The 20751-nt window shown below is 45.3% G+C and overlaps 1 protein-coding gene and 1 long non-coding RNA gene across 2 annotated transcripts in view; one reads left to right on the forward strand and one right to left on the reverse strand.

The window, feature by feature from the left end:
• The window catches only part of USP24 (ubiquitin specific peptidase 24), a 140351-nt gene extending 137643 nt beyond the window's left edge, over positions 1-2708 (reverse strand). Inside the window, exon 1 of the mRNA XM_042997312.1 lies at positions 2337-2708. Coding sequence (XP_042853246.1) covers positions 2337-2657 — 321 coding nt within the window. The 5' untranslated portion in view covers positions 2658-2708. The remainder of the gene's footprint in view (positions 1-2336) is intronic.
• A 1916-nt stretch (positions 2709-4624) lies between these two features.
• Positions 4625-16704, forward strand: LOC122241368. Its single transcript, XR_006221471.1, has 3 exons — positions 4625-4702; positions 11116-11226; positions 16083-16704. It is a non-coding gene; the product is annotated as an uncharacterized LOC122241368 (long non-coding RNA).
• The last annotated feature ends 4047 nt before the right edge of the window (positions 16705-20751 follow it).

A 20751-nucleotide genomic window follows, 5' to 3' on the forward strand; every position in this document is an offset into this window, starting at 1 on the left:
AATGTATAGTAAAGCATCTACTACAGTGCCTGACATGCTGGGGATGCTCAACAACAATCAGCATCCTTCCCAGGATCAAAAGCCTCAGTTTCCTACTGTCTACAGCAAGGATGACCACCCAGCTAGCTGCACAGGTGACAGGCAGAAGATTTGTAAATCTAGAGGCAGAAATTGGGTTAAACGTTCTCAACAGGCTCCCGTGTGCCTGCAAAGTGTCTGCTCGTAGCCCGCCAATATGCTTCTGGGTAAAGCAGCCTCAGCCAGGAGCCCCTCCTGAACTCTCCAAATCAATGGTGCAGCCTCCCCAGGCCAAAAATCCCCGGGTCAAGAGGAAATGAAAACTTGACACAATTCTTCGAAAAGATAAAGATTCCCTGGATTTTACTTAAAATCAAACTCCTCTGCCCGTTATTCATGTGAAAAGATGCCAGTCCCATTTCTTTGCACTTAAATTCTATGGACGGTACAGCTGATGTTGAAGTACCACCAAGCATCGTTTAATTTGATTTTTCAATTACAGACAATTACAAGGTGTGACAAAAGAAACAAAGAATAAGATTCCTCACAAAATGAGGATACAATGAACATCATAGTTATACAAATACTTGCAGAAAAAGCGACGGCTTTCTCCTTGATTGCAAAACTGGGTCAAAACTGGAATGAGCAAGTAGGGGAGTGATGGGGACTTGCAAAGAGAAGCTCATTTCTTAAAGTGACTTAAGTACACTTACTTAATAATGTGGGATTATTTCCCCAAATCAGGAATAATAACAATCTTTACTTTCACACACTAGTCAATCATATAACTGAGTTACAGGCTAGTTAAGGGCGACCAATCACGTGTGTGGAAGTCTGGGCACCTAAGAAATCTTGTGAAGAAACCGGTTTTTTGAAGTGCCACCTTCTCCCCCCAAGTGACTTCAGCCCGAGCAACTGCTGCAAAAGCATGTAATTAAAAGGCTATAACATAATTTAGGGAAAATGCTTTCAGAAGGCTTAGCTTCATTAAGAATTATGCAAATTCAAGTCTCTATTTTAAAAACACAAGCCCACTAATCTGAGATCTGTGAGATCTGCGCACTTCTGGGATTGGGCCAAGCTGCTCTCTACCTGACCCCCCGAAATGCACTATTCAATGAATCTGACCAAAATTCTTCAGGTGAGCTGCCATTTTCCTGCAGAGCAATTATTTCACAAGCACTGGTGTTTCTGGTTGATCTCTTTTAAAATTGCAGTTAAAGTCGGTTTTCCTCCCCATGGTCTTTGCTCACATCCCCAACCAAACAGGCCTGATTTTCTCCACCCAGACTTGAGATCTGTGATCAGAGCCACTCGCTTAGATGGAACCCTTTCTCCTTAACAGATGCCTCCACTCCTCCCATTTCTGTCCCACCGTGTCCCCTGTCCCTCTGCACAGCACCCTCAGTATGACTGCAATCCCTTTTCCCCTCTACTTTTCCCTCATTCCTGACCTTGCCTGTGACCAGTACTTTCCTTGCCCAGACCTGGTCCCAGCTTCATCCTTCAATTCCAGGCCTCTTCAGCTTCGATTCCCAACCTGGCCTCTTGCTCCTAACCTCCTCAGTCCAATCCCCACCTGGCCTTATTAACGTCAGTCCCCCCAACCCAGACCTTATTGCACGTAGCCCCCTCCCCCGCCTGCCTTATATCAATTCCTCTCCTCCCTGGTCCCTACCAGCCCCTCTTCATTTTTTAGACCCTGTCCAATCTTCCCTCTTTCCGGCCCTTGGCTAAAACCCCAACCCCATTCCTAACCCCAGCAGTCCTCCTCTGACCCTAGCAAAGGCCACTACTCTGGCTGGCCCATCCCACTTTTTCTCAGACCCTGAACCTGGTGCCTCCCCTACTCCTTCACTAAAAGCCGGTGCCACGAAATTGCAGCCCCCAGCCCGGCCTACGAGTATCCCATTTCTGACCCCTAACACACGCGCCCTCCCCATCACACACTCCAGGCTGGCGCGTCGATCCTCCCGCATCGCAGATGCACGCCTTGGACCCTCCTTCCCATCCCCGGCCGACCGGCCCTGCGGCGTGCAGAGCCCGAAGCCCACGAGACCCCCTCCCCACCCTGCCGCGCAGCCCTGCCCCGCGTCCCTTTAGGCCCATTCAGCCCCTCCGGGAGGGGTCTCTCTCCCCACTTGACCCCGGCCCGGTGACCTCCGCCCCCGCCGGGCCCGGGACTCCATTCTCTCCGTTTCCGAGCCAACCCCCGCCCCAAACGCCCTCCGCACTCCCAGCCCAGTGGGGTGTGTCCCCCGTGCCCGCGGAACTCCAGCCGCTGGCCTCTCCCGCGGGGTCACGGTCGCCCTCCTCACCTCGGCGTCCACCACCTCGTGGTAGGCGGGCGGGGGGTCGAAGCCGCCGCCACCCCCGGTGCTCCCGCCGCGGGAGGGGCCGCCGCCGCCGTCGCCGCCGCCGTCGCCCCGCGAGCCCCCGCCGGGCCCGGGGCTGGGGCCGCCGCCGCTGTCCATGGGCTCGTAGCCGCCGTAGTCGAGGCCCGGCCGCTCGTTGGTGAGCAGCGCCACGGCCTCGTTGATGTCGTTCTTGGCCAGGCGCAGGGCCTTGCGGATGGTGGCGGGGTCCGAGAAGCCCATGCACAGCAGCGTGGTCATGTGCTGCTCCTCCTCCGATTCCATGGCTCGGGCCTCCGAGCCGCGCCGGCCGGCGAGCGGCGAAGCTGCGGCTCCCCGGCCTGGCGGGCCGCGCGGCGCTGCTTCCGCGCCGCTCCCGCGCCCGAGCGGGCCCCTGCGCTGCCGGCCTGCGCGCTCCGCTGCCGCCCGGCCAGGCTGGGCGCGGGCGTGGACGCCGGGAGCCGAGCGAGGGCGGTGGGGCGCTCAGGCGCGGCGGCGGCCCGGCCCAGCCCTGCGCGCCGCCATGTTGGCCTCCTCCTCCGCCTGCGCCTCCGCCTCCGCCTCCTCCGGCCCGCGGGGCCGCGCCTCCGCTCCCGGAAGCGGCCCGGGCCGCCCCAGGTTCGCCGAGGACGGGCGCGGGTGTTGGGGGGGGGGGGGGCTTTTTTTTTTTTTTAATTTAGACAGCAAAGGGAGGGGCCGCGCCGCGGAGCGTCTCTGGGGTGAAAGGGCCGCGCAGACACCCGGGCGCAGGCGAGGGAGGGTCCTCGGCCGTCGCCACCGCCCGCCTATTTCTCCGGCAACAGGTTCCCGCGGGAGCGGGACGGGTGGAGGCGAGGTGCCCTTCGCTGCGCGGAACGTCCCCGAAGTCCCCCGAGCCGTCCGTGCGGCCCAGCCCCGACGGCGGTCCCCTCGCACCCCGAAGCTGCTCAGAGCCCCCGCTGGACTCCTCTCCCGGCCTCGCTCGCCCCCGCGCGCCCGAGACGCACCCCATCCCGGGTGGGATTCATTCGGCCGCGGCTGCACTTCGCCGCCAGCCCGGCCTGAAACGCGCGCCGCAGTCCCAAGAGAAATTCGCCCCAAACCACGGAAATTGGCCCGCCGCGCTGCCTGAAATACACCCCAACGCCCACCTCAATTCATGCCCACACCGGGCACATCGGTCCACCGGGGCCGAAAATCACCCCCACGCAACCCGACCCAGATCCCTCCAGCTCTCACTGAAACTACCCCAACCTTGCTGAAATGGATTCCCAGCCCTCGCTGAAGGTTCCTATCGTCACTGGCCACCTGCCCCTCACCAAACCCCACCGTATTCCACCAAACTCTTAACACTGAAATCCCCTGGGCGTCTGAAACGTATTTTTACGAACTCCGAACCCCAGCGCTAGCGAAAACCTCTGAAAAACTCAGACTGCCTCACATGGCCAGCCACAGACTCATTCGAACTCCTTGGACCTGTGCTCCCCTCCTGATGCTGACCCACCTACTCACACTACTGTATCTCTTGGCTCAGGACTCTGTTTCTGCCTTTTGAAGGAGAACCCTGCCCCCTCTGCTTCTGCCCTTTACGGGAGGACCCCACCGCTGTTCGTTTCTCCCTTTAAGCACTCATTCCTCTTCCCTTTGAGGCCTGTTTGCCTTGCTTTCTCTTTCCACCTTTAACGTTAGCCCCCAGGGGCTGCGTCTTTAGTTTCCTTGACTCCACTGTCCAAGCCTTGGCCCTTGCTCCTTTCCCCCTTCAGTTTCCTTTAATTCATGCTTCTAGGTTCTTTCCCCACCATCTCCCAAGATCCTGATGTCTTTTCTTTACCTCACTACGTATTTGTTAACTCAGCTTATCTCCTAATGCCCTCACCCTCGTTTCTTCCAGAACCCTGAAGCCCACTAACCTTTCTCATCCCATCAAACCCCTCCCTGTGACAACCCAGCACTTACTGAAATCTCCACCTGTCCTAAATCTTAAATTAGGGTCGGTACCCAGAAAATTCTCTGCACTCTGTTAGCACCTCTTCCCCTGGACCACAGAACCCTTCTTGCCTATTACTTGCTACCTATATTTTTAAACACCAACAATTTGATTTCCAGGGTGAGTTCATCGCTGTTTACATTTAAATGAAGTGACTACATTTGTTGTATACTGATTAAAGGTTGTATTATGGAACAAAGGCTAGGCCTTATCCCCAAAGGAAGTAAAGTCAATTTGTGAATGGAAATAAAACAAATCCTTCTTCTTACATTTCTTAAACAGTAACAACAACAACAACAACAACATCAACAACAACAAAAGAACCTACCAGGGAAGAATGCCTGGAACTGAATCAGGTTCCAGGGTATGTATTGAAATAAAATTTTACTAAGTGGCATTAACTTTCAAGTACCTCAATGGTGCTTAAATATTTATGTGTGGTATATGAGGACCAAAAGTAATGTAAATGAAACCAAGTAGCCGATCATGAAGTATACGCCAAGATACTTCATTTATTCAACAAATATGTGCTATTTATCAGGAACCAGGTACTGTTCTTGGCACTGGTGATGCAGGGCTAAACAAAGCTGACAAAATTTGATGATGGAAAAGTGATGGCATTCATTTTCGCCCGGTGTCTGACGAGGTAATTCGGTGACCAAATTAAGAAACGGATTACAAGGGGGGAATAAGTAACAGGTAAAGGGAAAAATTGTTTGCCACTGAGATTTGAGACAGAACCCAAGAGGTAATGAGACCGAGCCGGCCAATTCAGATGGCACATAAAAAGACTCATCAACAGTGGCAGGTTTATAGAACATGACAGAGGGAGCTGTGCCGAGCTGAGAAGAGGAAGCAGAGAAAAACAAAGTCTGTGATAAAAACTGGAAAGGAGCCACAAAAGGCTACAAAAAACAAGGAAGGCCATTTTTGAACCGGATCCTGGAGTGGCTGAAAAGCCAGAATGTCATTTGAGGATGCAAATAGTTGTAATCACACTTTTTTGCATGTAAGAAAGCAAGTGAGGCCTTAAACCCTATCGAATTGGGATAATAGGGGAGGGGCCTGTGGTGTGAGTAGTCATGCTTTCACTCACATTTTAATTTTTATTGCAGTAAAATCTTGAAAATGTTATAAGGACTAAAAAAATTTAAATAACATTCAGTTCACATTTATCCTTCTCTAGAATCTTCTAGAAGAAAAAAAAAAAAATAGCCAGGTCTTGAAGAGAGGTATGATGAACTGTGTGGAAGACAAAATATGAGGGCTTTCTAATATTAACAGGTAATTTTAAAAATATTTAGTGAGGGTTTATTTTGAACCAGGCTGAGGACTAGAGAGACAACTCTAGGTGTCTAGGGAGCAAGACTAGAGAAAAAAAGACTAGAGAACAGGACACAGTTCCTGCCCTTTTACAACTTGCTGTCTTTAAAGGGAGACAGACAATAAAGGAGTAATCATAAAGAGTGATAGGTGCTTTGATAGGGAAGTTCAAGATGTAAGGGGCAAATTTCTTGCCTTCTATGGGGGTAAAATTACCGAGCGTAGTAAATCTGGAAAATTTTCCGGAGGGTATTTAAACTATAATCTGCCAGGAAGTAGGAAAGCCAGGAAAATGAATATGAGATGAAAAGAGAGCGATCCAAAGACTGCAACAGTATGTGCAAAGGCCCTGGAGTGAGTAAGGAGAAAGCAACTGAGAAGAATTAAAAGCCAGCGGAATATGGCTGGAGCTCTAGAGAGGTAATAGTGGGAAGGGAATCTGGGAATGTGGCCAAACACCAGATCTGAGAGGACTACTTAAACTTGATAAGGAGTTTGCACTTCATTCCAAGGGAATGGGAAGCCACTGAAATATTTATGTGAAGGAGAGAGGTGCTGTTATTTAAATTTTAGGAAGAGTACTGTGTGAAGGATGATCTAAAAGGGAGAAAGGGTAAAGGTAGAGAATTGAGTTGATTGATTAACTTGGTTGCTGATTAATCAGCAAGCCCATTAAAGGGAAAAGCAGTGCCAGATGACGGGCTTACCTGTCTGTACTTCCTTTCTCTTTGCGATTTGGCCCTTCAAGTTCTCCCTTGGAAGCTTTCAGTGCCTTCAAGCACATATTCTATTCTGCCCAGCTTGTCTAGTTGGTGTCAGTAAGAGGGATGATCTTAAATAAGCAAATCTGTCATAACTGGAAGCAGAAACCCCATAGAAGAGAAGAAGATGGAGAAAATTCCTTCAAGGCAGTGGGTAAAAGGAGCAGACCTTGACAGACGGAGATTTTCCAAGACTAGGAGGAAGTTAGTATTTTGGATATTCGATGAGGAGGAAGAGCCTTGCCTTGCTAGCTTGCAGTGCTCCAGGAAGTAGAAAGAGCTCAAAGGGAAATGACGGCCTGAGTCCAAGATTTGCAGCCTCTACAAAATCCCCCAGTCTCTAGCAGGGCAGGAATCGACAGAATCACCTTCCTCCAAAAGACCTTAGCCTATGCAGGCTTAGATTGTGATCCCTTCCGTGTTAATGAGTATAGACCACAGGCCAGAGGACTCCTTCCGATGATGCTGTAGATGCACAAGCCTGTACAATTTGCATAAATCCCCCCTGCAGTAGGAGAGGGAACCCTAATTATGACTATTATTCAATGTCTCAATACACTGGCAAGGGGGCATTGAGTGAGCTTTAATTTGTTTCTGAAAAAATAAAATGACATTAATTTTTTTTTTTTAATATTTATTTTGAGAGAGAGAGGGGCAGAGAAAGAGAGGGAGATACAGAATCTGAAGCAGGCTCCAGGCTCTGAGCTGTCAGCACAGAGCCCAACACAGGGCACGAACCCAAGAACTGTGAGATCATGACCTGAGCTAAAGTCGGATGCTTAACAGACTGAGCCACCCAGGTGCCCCAATGTTTTTTTAATATTTACTTATTTTTGACAGACAGAGAGAGACAGAGACAGAGAGAGCATGAGCAGGGAGGGACAGAGAGAAGAGTGAGACACAGAATCCGAAGCAGGCTCCAAGCTCTGAGCTGTCAGCACAGAGCCTGATGCAGGGCTCAAACTCACAGACTGTGAGATCCATAACCTGAGCCAAAGTCAGATGCTTAACCAACTGAGCCACCCAGTTGCCCCTAAAATGACATTTAATGTCCCACATTTTAAAAAAAAAATTTTTTTTAATGTTTATTTATTTTTGAGACAGAGGGAGACAGAACATGAGTTGGGGAGGGGCATAGAGAGAGGGAGACACAGAATCTGAAACAGGCCCCGGGCTCTGAGCTGTCAGCACAGAGCCCGATGCGGGGCTCGAACCCACGAACCGTGAGATCATGACCTGAGCCGAAGTTGGACACTTAACCGACTGAGCCACCCAGGCGCCCTTAATGTCCCACATTTTGATGGAAGCAAATTCATCCCCATTGTATATGTTTAAAAACCAATGAAAACAGCCACCAGAAAAATTGGCATTAATGGCTACACCATGAATACTCTACTTGGGCATTGATTTTTTTTTCTTTTCTCTCTTTCTTTTTTTAATATGTAACAGCTTTCTCGAGAGGTAATTCACATACCATACAGTTCACCCATGTAAAGTGTACAAGTCAATTTTAGAACAGTTTTCATTACCTAAGAAGGAAACCCCATACCCTTTAGTTATATCTCTTCTGTATTCTCATTCCCCCCAGTGCTAAGCAACCACTAGTCTACTTTCTGTCTGTATGGGTTTGCCTGTTCTAGAAACTTCATGTATATGGAATCTTACAATATGTGATCTTTTTTGTCTGGCTTCTTTTACTTCGTACACTGTTTTCAACCTTTATCCATGTCCTATAGCATGTGTCAGTATTTCATTCCGTAGTCTGGCTGAGTAATATTTCATTATAGATATACCATATTTTGTTTATCCATTCATAATGGACATTTGAGTTGTTTTTACCATTTGGGTATTATGAATGATGCTGCTATCACTGTTTATATGAATGTTCTTGTGTGGACATGTTTTCATTGCTTCTTGGTCATTTGGTTTTTGTTTTTTAATTTTTTTAATCTTTATTTTTGAGAGAGAGAGAGAAAGAGAGAGAGAGAGAGAGAGAGAGAGAGACAGGGTGCGAGCAGGGAGGAACAGAGAGAAAGAGGGAGACACAGAATTCAAAGCAGGCTCCAGGCTCCGAACTGTCAGCACAGAGCCCGACATGGTGCTTGAACCCATGAACTGCGAGATCATGACCTGAGCTGAAGTCAGATGCTCAACCAACTGAGCCACCCAGGCATCCCGCTTCTTGGTCATTTGTATATCTTCTATTCAAGTCCTTTGCCTTTTTTTTGAATTGGGTTATTCATCTTTTTATTATTATGTTGTAGGACTTTTGTATTCTAGATCCAAGTTCTTTACTAGGTATATTATTTGTAACTATTTTCTAATATAATGTGGCTTATCTTTTCACTTTTTTGCTAGTGTCCTTTGAAGCACATAAGCTCTTAGATTTGATGAAGTACAATCTATTTATTTTCTTTATTGCTTGTACTTTTGTTGCTTGTACTTTTGGTGGCATATCCACGAAATCACTGCCAAATTTCCTATCATAAAATGTTTTTGCCTGTGTTTTCTCCTAAGAGTTTTATAGTAGATCTTTGATCGTTTTGAGTTCATTTTTGTATATGGTGTGAAGTAAAGGTCTAATTCTATTCATTTGTATTTGGCTATCTAATTGTCCCAATATTATTTGTTGAAAAGATTATTCTTTCCCCATTGAATGGTCTTGTACACTTGTCAAACATCAATTAAACATGGACACATAGGTTATTTCTGGAATCTCATTCTATCCTATTGATCTATATGTCAATCTTTATGCCTATAGCACATTGTCTTGATTAAAGTTTCTTTGTGGTCAATTTTTTTAGTTTTTATATTTTAGAGGAGAGGGGAGGGGCAGACCCTGGGATCCTGACCTGAGCCAAATTCAAGAGTCCAACCAACTGAGCCACCCAGGCGCCCCTAACTTTGCTCCTTTTCATGATTGTTTTGGCCATTCTGAGTTCCTGGCAATTATATGTGAATTTCAGAATCAGTTTTCCAACTTCTACAAGGAAGTCAGCTGGGATTCTCATAGGGATTCCATTGAGTCGGTAAGCAGATTTGGGGACTGTTACCATCTTGCCAATATTAAGTCCTCCAATCCATGAACATGTTACTTCTTTCGTTTCTTTTAGTAGGTGTTTTGTACTCTTCAGAGTATGTCTTGTACTTCTTTTGCTAAATTTATTCCTAAATACTTTACTCTTTTGGATGTTATGGCACATGGAGTTGTTTTCATAATTTGGGTTGTTTGATTGCAAATGTATAGAAATACAGTTGCATTTTATAAATTAATCTTCTAACCTACAACCTTGCCCAACTTGTTCCTTAATTCTAATAGTTTTTTTTTTAGTGGATTTCTTAGGTCATGTTATCTGTGAATAAAGATAGTTTTGCTTCTTTCTTTCCAATCTGGATGCCTTTTGTTTATTTTCTTGTCTAATTGCCCTGGCCAGGACCTCCAGTACAGTGTTGAACAGAGATGCAGACAGCAGTCATGGTTGTTTAGTTCCTGATCTTAGGAGGAAAGCATCTAAAACTTCCGTTAACAATGATGTTTGCTTTGGGGTTTTCGTATATGGCTTTTATTATTTTGAGATAGTTTTCTCCTATTCCTATTAAGAATGATCAATGTGGGGGCACCTGGGTGGCTCAGTCGGTTAAGCAGCCGACTTCAGCTCAGGTCACGATCTCATGGTCCGTGAGTTCGAGCCCCGCGTCGGGCTCTGTGCTGACAGCTCAGAGCCTGGATCCTGTTTCAGATGCTGTGTCTCCCTCTCTCTCTGCCCCTCCCCTGTTCATGCTCTGTCTCTCTCTGTCTCAAAAATAAATAAACGTTAAAAAAAAAAAAGATCAATGTGGTTTATGTTTTTTATTCTACTGATATTGTATATTGCATTCATTGATTTTTCATATGTAAAACCAATCTTGCATTCTGGGATAAATCCCACTTGGTCATGGTGCACAATACTTCATATATGTTACTGGATTCAATCTGCTAATACTGTATTTTGTTTAAAAACACAGTAATAATATTGCTGGGGGAAAGAGAGCGATTGCTTTTATTTTTTATTTTTTTTACCATGAAAATGGAGTAACTTATGAACTAAAATGATACAAAAATAATGCAGACCCAATTTTGTATTTTATAAAAGCAGAGTTAAAAAGGAGGAAATACTGTTTTTGCAATCAAATGCCTTCATGTAAAACTCACATAGATAGCTTTCCCCCCCAGAATTATCTCAAGATATATTCTAAGACTCGCAAACCTTTTGATACTATTATTATTATTTTATTTTAAATTTTTATTTTAATCCTGATTAGTTAACAAATAGTGTTCTATTAGTTTCAGGTGTGCAATGTGGTGATTCAACACTTCCATACATTACGCGGTGTTCATCATGACAAGTACACTCCTTAGGTGAGGGGATGGGTCAAATAGGTGATGGGGATTAAGGAAAGCAATTACTTTTAGAGGGATGCGATTCTGATTATTTAATGTAAAAAAAAAATCAGTATGAAAAATGGAGAACGCTAGAAGAAGGAAGAGGAAAACATAATTTTTAAGTCCAAGGCTCCTCCCACCCTTTACTAAAGACTGTATGTTGCCAAATGGGGAGTCATTTAAAAGTTAATGTGGTATTTTCCTTCACTTAAGAAGATGATGTGACAGGCCTGATGGTAGTCCAACATTAGATTTTGTTTTTTTTACCAGCAGCCGGAGTGAATTTTCCCTGGCGCCCCGTGACTAATGGGCAGAGCTATCCCCTGGGCGTGCAGATTCCTTCCCTTACCTCCACTTTGGAAGGCCTTTCCCTTGTAGCAGGTGAGTTACAAATCCAACCATCCACAGCATAAATATATGCTATTAGATTGTCAAGTGGAGAGGAGGCATGCAAGGTAAGGCCAAGGAGTTGACTGCCAAACCGAGGAGTTTTCTTTAATTTGTTAGGCAGTGGGCAGCCATTCAATGTTTTGAGTCAGGGAATGATGTGGTTGAATGTGCTTTCTGGAGATTAAAATGGTATTAATGTGTCGGACACAAGAGATTAAATAAGCAGGTGTGGGGGGGAGAATGAAAAGAAGCATATGCAGAAGTAGAGTAGATTCTTCAGGATTTGGCGATTGGATTTGACGATCCAGGAAAAGGAAAAACTTCTAGATTTGAAGGCTACGTAATCTGAAGTCAGAGTTTGAACCAAAAGGGAAGATGATGACTTTGGCCCTACATGAGCTGACATTTCACTAGGAAAGTTTGCGTGCAGACTTCCCCAATCATATCACACGTGTACATTGGAAACAAAACAGTTTAAGCTGATAAACATTTACAAGGAAAGGATACTGGGGATATTTAATTTGAAAAGTGAAACGACTTTACAAAAAGAGAAAGATGAAAGGACCCATTTATTTCTCTGATGACCTAGTGCCTGGCCTTTAACTCGGCACACTCACCTCCACATGGCACTATGTGCCCGCTGAAGAAAGCAAAAAGCATTTTAGGAGAAGCACACACGCCCGTCTTTACCCACTGCTCTTCATTTTCATCTCCTTGCTCCTGGGTAGCTGGTTCCGTATCTCGTTTCACAAACTGAGCCCTGTACACGGAGGGCCAGGAGAGACCGACACAAGAGGCAGACCACTCCATCACTCCATGTTAGTAGGTGGCAGTTTTAATAGGCAAGCAAACTTACTTAAATGAGGCTTGTCTTGGGTGGCCATAAGACAAATGAATCTCTGCACCTGCCTGCTAAATCTTAAAAGTCTATGTAGAGGCATTAACAGGGTTCAGTAATGTATACTGTTCAGATGGTCTCAGTACCACATTGTTATCTCAAGGCTCTGATGGGATAGCTTCTAGCATGGCAAAGGCAAATGAAATGCCCATTCTAAGGACAGGGAAGGTGGGTGAGAAGCCTCTGATGGCCCAAGTTCAGCTTGGGTCAACTGGCAGTCACGTCTTCTTGACGACCTTCACGGCACCATATTCGAGCCTTCCATATTGCTTTTAATCTGCTTGTTGCCTCCTGTCTACAGTAACATGTGATTACCCTCCCTGCCTATTGGGTACCTCTTTCCCTGGGCTCAGATTTCAGCAATCTCAGTTTCCAGGAAAAGATTTCCTCTGCTAGTCTGGCCCTCCGAACCCTCCTGCTCAGGCTGACCTCAGGGTCTCTGCCAGAAGGTTGAGATTTGGACACTTTGTCTTCATTGTATCAGCAGGTTTCATTTCTCCAAAGTTGCATTTTAAAAGTCATACATTGTATGACTATAATGTAACAGGCTGCAATTCTCCGACTGACTGAAAATTGCAATAAGGGATATATTTACCTTAATAGCAACGTTGAAACTCGGTTGTCGACAATACAGTGAAGGACTCCTCTATCTTTAGCTAGAAAATCAAGATTTGAAGCTTTTAGTTCCCTCTGAAACCAGGAGGACCCGGCTCTCAGACTTCAGCTGGATTCCAACACGATTTAGAGGTCTGTTTCATTTCCCCAATGTTGACTCACCAGGCTGGATTAATTTTCCAGGGTGTTGTGCTAATTATAGGCCAGTGGAGCTAATGGGCTGAATCAAAATGGCTACAAGTGAAAAAGTAGCAGAGCACTCTGGGTTCTGCTAGGATGCGGAGCTATTTATAACTTCACAATTGCATGGTTACTATTAATTAGTGAGTATTGCAGTGACCCTCAATTTTCAAAGGCGTCTCCCATCATTTTCCAGTTAATCTCTCCCATCCCTCACTGCGTTTGTTTTATATAAAGGGTGGAGCTGACGAATTACTCGCCTGAAGTCATGTCTGTGGGAAAGCCAGAATTAATACTTTAAACGTTAGGAATAGTAATAAAAATAATATATTCGTGGAGTGCTTTGCAGTTTTCGAAAGGTTTTCTCTTTGGCATCTCATTGACACTTACCAGCATCCCTAGGAACACTACGGGTTCCTGTTGGTTAGTTGATGGTCACAGAAGAGAAGAGGGTTTGGTTCACAGCTGTCTTGATCACATTTCAACTAAATAAGAACGGAAAGAACCCAATGCTTTTCAGGACTCGGAGTCTGAATCGTGACGATCTTTGCTCTCTGCCTCTTGCTGAAGGGTTTTCTTGGCCTTTGAGGACCCACAAGGGAAAATTGTGTCATTTTAACCTTTTGTTTTATGAGGCCCCATAAAACAATATACAAACCCATGGAATCCAGTACTATTAGAAATTTCAATTTAAGAGAGGTGAGAAAATCCAGAGATTGCTATGCCAGAACGTTGGCATAAGATCCCCGCCCCCCCGACCCCAAAATGGAGCTGGTTCTAGGGACGGCTGTGAGCCCTCATTGCATTTCCCTGTTTCAGCTCACTTCTCCCCACTCAACCGCCTGGGCCGTTCTTGACCTTCCTAGGCCCAGAGTGTCCACTGCCCCCTGCATTCAATCCTCTCAGAACCTTTTATAATCCCACAAGCAGAGGCCTGGGTAATTGGATGGGTTCTTGGATGTCGTGCAGTCTATTATCATCACCTTACTGGTGACCGAAACGAAGACTCAGGGAAAGCAAGTGACTTTCCAAGGCTCATGGCTGGTAATCATCAGAACGGGGGATGAAAAGCTGCTGGACTTCTGCTTCAGTAGAAAAAGGACTGGATGGCAGTCAGGTTGTCCCCGAAGCAGTGTTTGTGACAGCACAACTCCTGAATTGGCCACAGAGGCCGCGGTTCCCAAAACGTGTTCACAGATGCTTCTTGACGTAGGGCCCTGTGGTCATGTGACTTTGCCCAAGCTGGGAATTCAAGAGGCAACATAGAAGACTGGAGACTCTGGAAAGTCCCTTGGGAAAGAGTTTTGTTTAACCAAGCCTTTATCAAATTATTTAGTCATTTTTTCAACTCAGAGAAAACCTAGTTACAGCCTGTGTAGTTAGAGTCCCTTGGCACGCACTGAAGAACAAATAAAAGGTACCTGTTGAGATGGGACAGTCACAAGCCGGGTGAAAGCTCACTGGCAGTTTCTTCATTACATGCTATTTCAATTTCACCACACCTGAGGTGTAGACGTTATTAGGTCTACTCACGGAACAGCTCAAGACTCTGGTTGCATGGGACAGATTTGAATGCAAATTTGCTTCGGTGAAGAGGGGCGTCTTTTGGTTCATGCAACTGAGAAGCTTGGAGCATTGAAACCAGCAAGTTCTCTTTCTTGTACCTCTGCTTCCGTCTGTTTGCCAAGTCTGTTCATTCCTTTTACAGACTGATGTCCTCGCGAGAAAGGACACAGGCCTATGCACAGCTTAGGTCTGTGTGCAGCCAGAGAGGAAAGGATCCCACGGCCCCCTGCCCGCCCAGCCAGTGCCACTTAGCAAAATCTTAGAAAGTAACTCAATTGGCCAGTGGGGGTCATGTCCCCCTCTGCTGTCCATCTCCATAGCTGGGAAAGGGGTATTATGGTTGGTTTTGCTGTCTGACTCCAAAATCTGTGTGTGTGTGTGTGTGTGTGTGTGTGTGTGTGTGTAATTTGTTTCAATAAGATACAATCTCCACTCTTAAGGAAGGAATAGTCTGCTAGGAAAGATGCACACCCCTATAGTAACAATGGTAAAAGGTGTAAGAAACAGAGACATTCAGAAGATGGAGAGACCATATCAAGATTATATCATAATCTCCAACCTAAAGTTCCTAAGTCTTTTGGCATTATGGGCACTTTTGAAGATCTGATGAACCCCTTGAACTCTTTTTCCCCAACACACACACACACACACACACACACACACACACACACACACACAGAGATTTTTGTATCCATTTTTAACATGCCTTTGAAAGATTTATGGACTTCTACAAGCTGATCCTTGGTTCTCCAAGGAACTTAAGACTTTGGGTTAATACTGCTTTGAAAATATACTTATGTAGAAGAACCAGTTCAAAAGATCTGCCCTTGCTGTAGAATGATGGTATTGCCAGCAGTAAGCTGATCAACCTCAGATCTGGCTTTCAGTACTAGGAAGGCAGGCCCAGGAAACCCAAGTTAGATCCATGTAGAAACAGGAAACGCTCAGGAAATAATGTATTCCTTGGAACACACTTTAGGACACGCCGATAAACAATGAAATGGTACTTGACCAAATGGGGCAATCACAAGCAGGTGGGAGATATTCTTAAGAGTTACCACTGCTATTTTTAAAGTTTTTATTTGTATTTATTTTGAGAGAGATATAGAGCAAGCAGGGGAGGGGCAGGGAGAGAGGGAGACAGAATCCCAAGCAGGCTCCGAGCTGTCAGCACAGAGCCCGATGTGGGGCTCAAACCCACGAACTGTGAGATCGTGACCTGAGCCGAAATGAAGAGTTGGACGTTTAACCACGTTGGACGTTTAACCAGAGTTGGATGATTGAGCCACGCAGGTGCCCCCCGCACCTCTATTTTTAATATAAATAATAGAATCAGAACCACCTAGCTTGACCTCATTTTAAAGTAAAAAGAAACATGGAAAGGGTGAAGAGATTTACTCAAGGACAGACAACCAAAGAATGTCTATGTATGGCTTAACCAAGCAAGGCTCACTGATGCTCTTGTCCAACGCTCTCTTCGTTCTGTGGCATCACACAGAGGGAAGCGAATGAATTGTAAATAATAGCCTTCAGGTATTGTAACACTCACCCCATTTCATTATACCTCCTTTTTAACTGTTTTCTCTAGTAAACTGAAGACTCTATGGGAGCAGGACCTCCTTTGCTACATTCCCAGGACATCATGGACAGTGGACACTCAGTACACGTCCCTCCTCTGAATGACTGGAGAATGGCTGGCTGGCAGGAATTCCACTCCTCCAGTGGGAATGAATGCATCCAACGATGTTTAAGTATCTCCTGGTGTGGCGGCTGTCACCCCACCCTTGCTTTTCTCCCTTGGAACTTTGTGCAATTTCCCAGTCCTCCTGACTCATGTCAGGGAGGCCTCCACCTTCCATACATTTGGAAAGCCCGGGGACTTCTAACCACTGGGTGGCTGGCTGATTGAGCCCCGGAAGCCCTGTGCTCGCCCATGTTTCCTTCTTGGTTCTCATTGGGAGAATTCCAGACCCCTGGGAAACAGAGGCCTCTGGTGTGCCTAGGAGAGGACCAGCCACCCCATAGCAAGCAGTTCTTCCTCCTCAGTAGCTGCCACCACCCAGCCCCAAGGGAGTTAAACCTGTTCTTTATCTCCTTGAAACCCAGGCCAGCTTTGATAAAAGGAAAAATCTTTCCTGGCGTTTGTTAATCAAAACAAATGTCCTTACTCGCTCGGTAGAATGTGGGCGTGGATGCTATGCTACGTCTATCAATAGGTAGTTTGTGTCTAATTTATCCAAAGGAAATGTCTGTGATGTGCTTTTTTTAAAAAAAATTTTTAATGTTTATTTCTTTTTGAGAGAGAGAGAGAGTGCAAGTGTGGGAAGGGCAGAGAGCGAGGGAGACACAGAATCTGAAGCAGGGTCCAGGCTCTGAGCGGTCAGCACAGAGCCCGATGCGGGGCTCGAATTCACGGACCACGAGATCATGACCTGAGCTGAAGTCGGACGCTTAACCGACTGAGCCGCCCAGATGCCCCTGATGTGCTTTTAATTTACTGAAGAAGGATAAGTGTTCAAACCTTTGCAAACTTACACTGAAATTAAGTTTTTAAGGTCCACATAGCTGCAGCTCTCTCAAATCATCCTTTAAGACACACTTCCTTGGGGCACCTCAGTGGCTCAGTCAGTTAAGCATCCAGCTCTTGATTTCGGCTCAGGTCACCATCTCACAGTCATGGGATTGAGCCCCATGCCCAGCATGAAGCCTGCTTAAGACTCTCTCTCCCCCTCTCTCCCCCACCATGCTGACATGCACCCACGCACACATATTCTCTCTCTCTCAAGCGAAAACAAAAAACCCCACCCTTCCTTTAAAGTGTGACTAGCCATGATAAATTATACATTTTTATAAATGTCATCTCTCCTAGTGTTGTGAAACTTAAAGAAGATGAAAACCACCCAAGACTATCCCTGTTATATCAGTTGCCTTTAATTCCTATACGGGCTGGTGATAGTTTTGGCTATAAGTAGCAGAAAACTTAACACAAGCACTTAAAGGAATAAGTGCTTTCTCCCTTATACAACACCAGGTCTGATGGAATATGCAGATTTGGTTTTAGTCTGGAAGCCCAATGAACCCACAGCCGGTGGCTCTTCAATTCTCTTGGCCTTTTCCTCAGGCATATTGCCTCATGGTTCCAAAATGGCTGCTGCAGCTCCAGACATCATATTCATATCTGAGATAGGTAGGAAGGGTAAAACACTCATGTAGTCATTATACTAGAAAAGCAAAAAGCTTTTCCAGACCACTATCCACCCCCCAGCACTGTCATGTCTCACTGGCCACTCAACCTCACTGGAAGTTGGGAAAATGAATGCTTAACTTTTCCAGACTTCCTAGTTGAAGTAGACAGGGGACAGGTGGTCTGTCAGTGGTTCTTCCACCATCCATCTTGAAGTGTTGCCACACCGAAGCTTTCAGCATGCCTGTTAGCTGTTCTGCAGAGCTGGAGATGAGGGTTGAGGGAAACAGCCTCAGTAGCAAAATTCAACTTTGCCTTCTCCCCTGTGTCTAAAGACTCAGCATAGTGGGATCCCATCTGGGACGTATATGGGTCTATTAAGCTGCACCATGGGGTGCGGGAGTTGGCTCCTAGGTGTCATGAGAGCCAATTTCTAAATTTTTAGGAACGTTTTGAGCCAGCTGATCCATACAGTCGTTAAAGTTGAATTATATGAACTTCTTTTTTTTTTTTAATTTTTTTTTTTAACATTTATTTATTTTTGAGACAGAGAGAGACAGAGCATGAACGGGGGAGGGTCAGAGAGAGAGGGAGACACAGAATCCAAAACAGGCTCCAGGCTCTGAGCGGTCAGCACAGAGCCTGACGCAGGGCTTGAACTCACGGATGGGACCGTGAGATCATGACCTGAGCCGAAGTCGGACGCTCAACTGACTGAGCCACCCAGGCGCCCCGAATTATATGAACTTCTAATTCAATAAATTTTATTGAAAAAGGCAATACTCAAAGAAAAAAAGCCCCATCACTTCCTAACATGTTACTACTAACTATGCTTTTTGACGTCCCATGTGCTGTGTCTGTACGGTGTTTAACAAAGGTACTACTATGCATTTCTTCCCATCTCTGTGTTTAGTGACAGCATGTTGGTAGCTCTGAATTGGCCATGGTGGGAATATTTGCACCACAGATCCCAGCAAATGTTACAACTCTGTTTTGTTTTTGTTTTGAAGGAGTCCACTGTTGGACATTTATCGGTACACCATTATGCACAGTCCTAGAAAACAATAATTTGGAGATTGGATGCATGTACATTTGAGGTAAATAGGTAGGCATTTCAAAACAATTTTCAGAGCCCTGCCAGAGATAAAACGCTCAGAGATAGTGCCCTGGTGATTTATTTTTTTTTAATTTATTTTTTTCCTGGTGCTTTAAACCAACAAAGAATGCATTCTATAGATTGCTTTAAAAAAATTTTTTTTAATGTTTATTTTTAAGAGAGAGAGAGACAGAGAGACAGAGAGACAGAGCACAAGCAGGGGAGGGGCAGAGAGAGAGGGAGACACAGAATGTGAAGCAGGCTCCAGGCTCTGAGCTGTCAGCACAGAGCCCGACGCAGGGCTGGAACTGACAAACCGCGAGATCATGACCTGAGCCGAAGTCAGATGCTTAACTGACTGAGCCACCCAGGCTTCAATAGATCGCTTACTTTTTTCAGGAATGCAAAGTGTCTTTTGTTCAGCTCCTAGTACTTAAGAGTCTTCCTCAAACAATACTGTTTCTCTTCATGGTCACTATCATCATTAATAAACATCCGCTGCTTACCTATTATGGGTTAGATTCTAAGTTTGACTAAGCACTATTGAATATGGTCTTTATTCTCAAGGAACTTCGACCACACCGGAATATGTGCAGAAATGAAAGTAGTCTATTCCAAACATCCCATACTTTGTCTTCACAGCACGTATCTTGATTTGTAGCTCTCTCTCTTTACAGTGCATATGCACAACATATACATATACACACAAGCATAATGTGTACACATATATGCTTGTGTGAACCTTTATTTAATGCTAGACTATAAATTCCATTGCATCCCTTTTGGTCACAGCTGTGTCCCAGTATCTACAAAGTGCCTGGAAGATAGAAAGTGCTCAATGAATGTTTCCTGACTGCATAAGTGAATTAATTAAGTACAATGAGTAGTGTGGACAGTCAGAGCTGTACGAGCTGACAGGAAGGAACAATTCCCAGCTGACTGGAATGGTTAGGAAAGCTTGAGGTGGTTCCAAGATTTGAATGACATCTTGAGGGCAGGGTAGGGCATAAACAAGGTACATGGCACGTTGAACACAAGGACTTGTATGGCCGGAATGGGAAGTTTCTTTCTTCTTGCTGGAGTTGGAGCAAACTCATTGGAGCTGGTGGGTTAGGGTCACCAGGGTTATATTCAATCAGATTGTAGTGTTCCTTGGACCCAGGGAAGGCAAACATAATTTCAGAAGCAAATGCAGATTAAGGTTGAGGGAGAAGCTCAAGGTTGAGAGAAAATAACAACATTTAACTAGTTTACTAACTGCCAGTCATGCCCTTCTATCCATTCTCCACCAAGAAACCAGAGCAATCTTTTAAAAGTAGAAATCAAGCAATATCTCTCAGGAACTTAGGTGTAAAAATACCCAACAAGATGTTAGCATAGTGAATCTGGCAATATGCAAAAGATTTTTTTAATTAAGTTTTATTTTTATTTTAGAGACAGAGCATGAGTTGGGAGGAGGGGCAGAGGGAGAGGGAGAGAGAGAATCTTAGGCAGACTCCACACCCAGCATGGAGCTCAATGTGGGGCTCAATCTCATGACCCTGGGATCATGACCTGAGAGAAAATCAAGAGTCTGATGCTCAACTGAGCCACCCAGGTGCCTCAATGTGCAACAAAATTATATACTACAACCAAAAAGGTTGTTTATTCCAGGTATGCAAGGCTGGTTTGTATCTGAAGATCAATCAATGCAACCCATCATATTAACAGGCTAAAGAAGAAAATCCACATGATCATATCAATAGATGCAGAAAAGGCATTTGACAAAAATTCAATACCCATTCATGAAAACTTTCAAGAAATAGAAATGGAAGGAAACTTCTCAACCTGATAAAGAGCACCTACAAAAGGAATCCTACAAGCAACATTATACTTAATGGTGAAAAACTAAATGCTTTCTCCCTGAGATTAGGAAAAAGGTAAGAATGCTCACTCTTACCACTTTCAGCATAGTACTAGATATCCTCGCCAGCACAA

This window comes from Panthera tigris, chromosome C1 (assembly GCF_018350195.1).
Source record: "Panthera tigris isolate Pti1 chromosome C1, P.tigris_Pti1_mat1.1, whole genome shotgun sequence".
Lineage (NCBI taxonomy): Eukaryota > Metazoa > Chordata > Mammalia > Carnivora > Felidae > Panthera > Panthera tigris.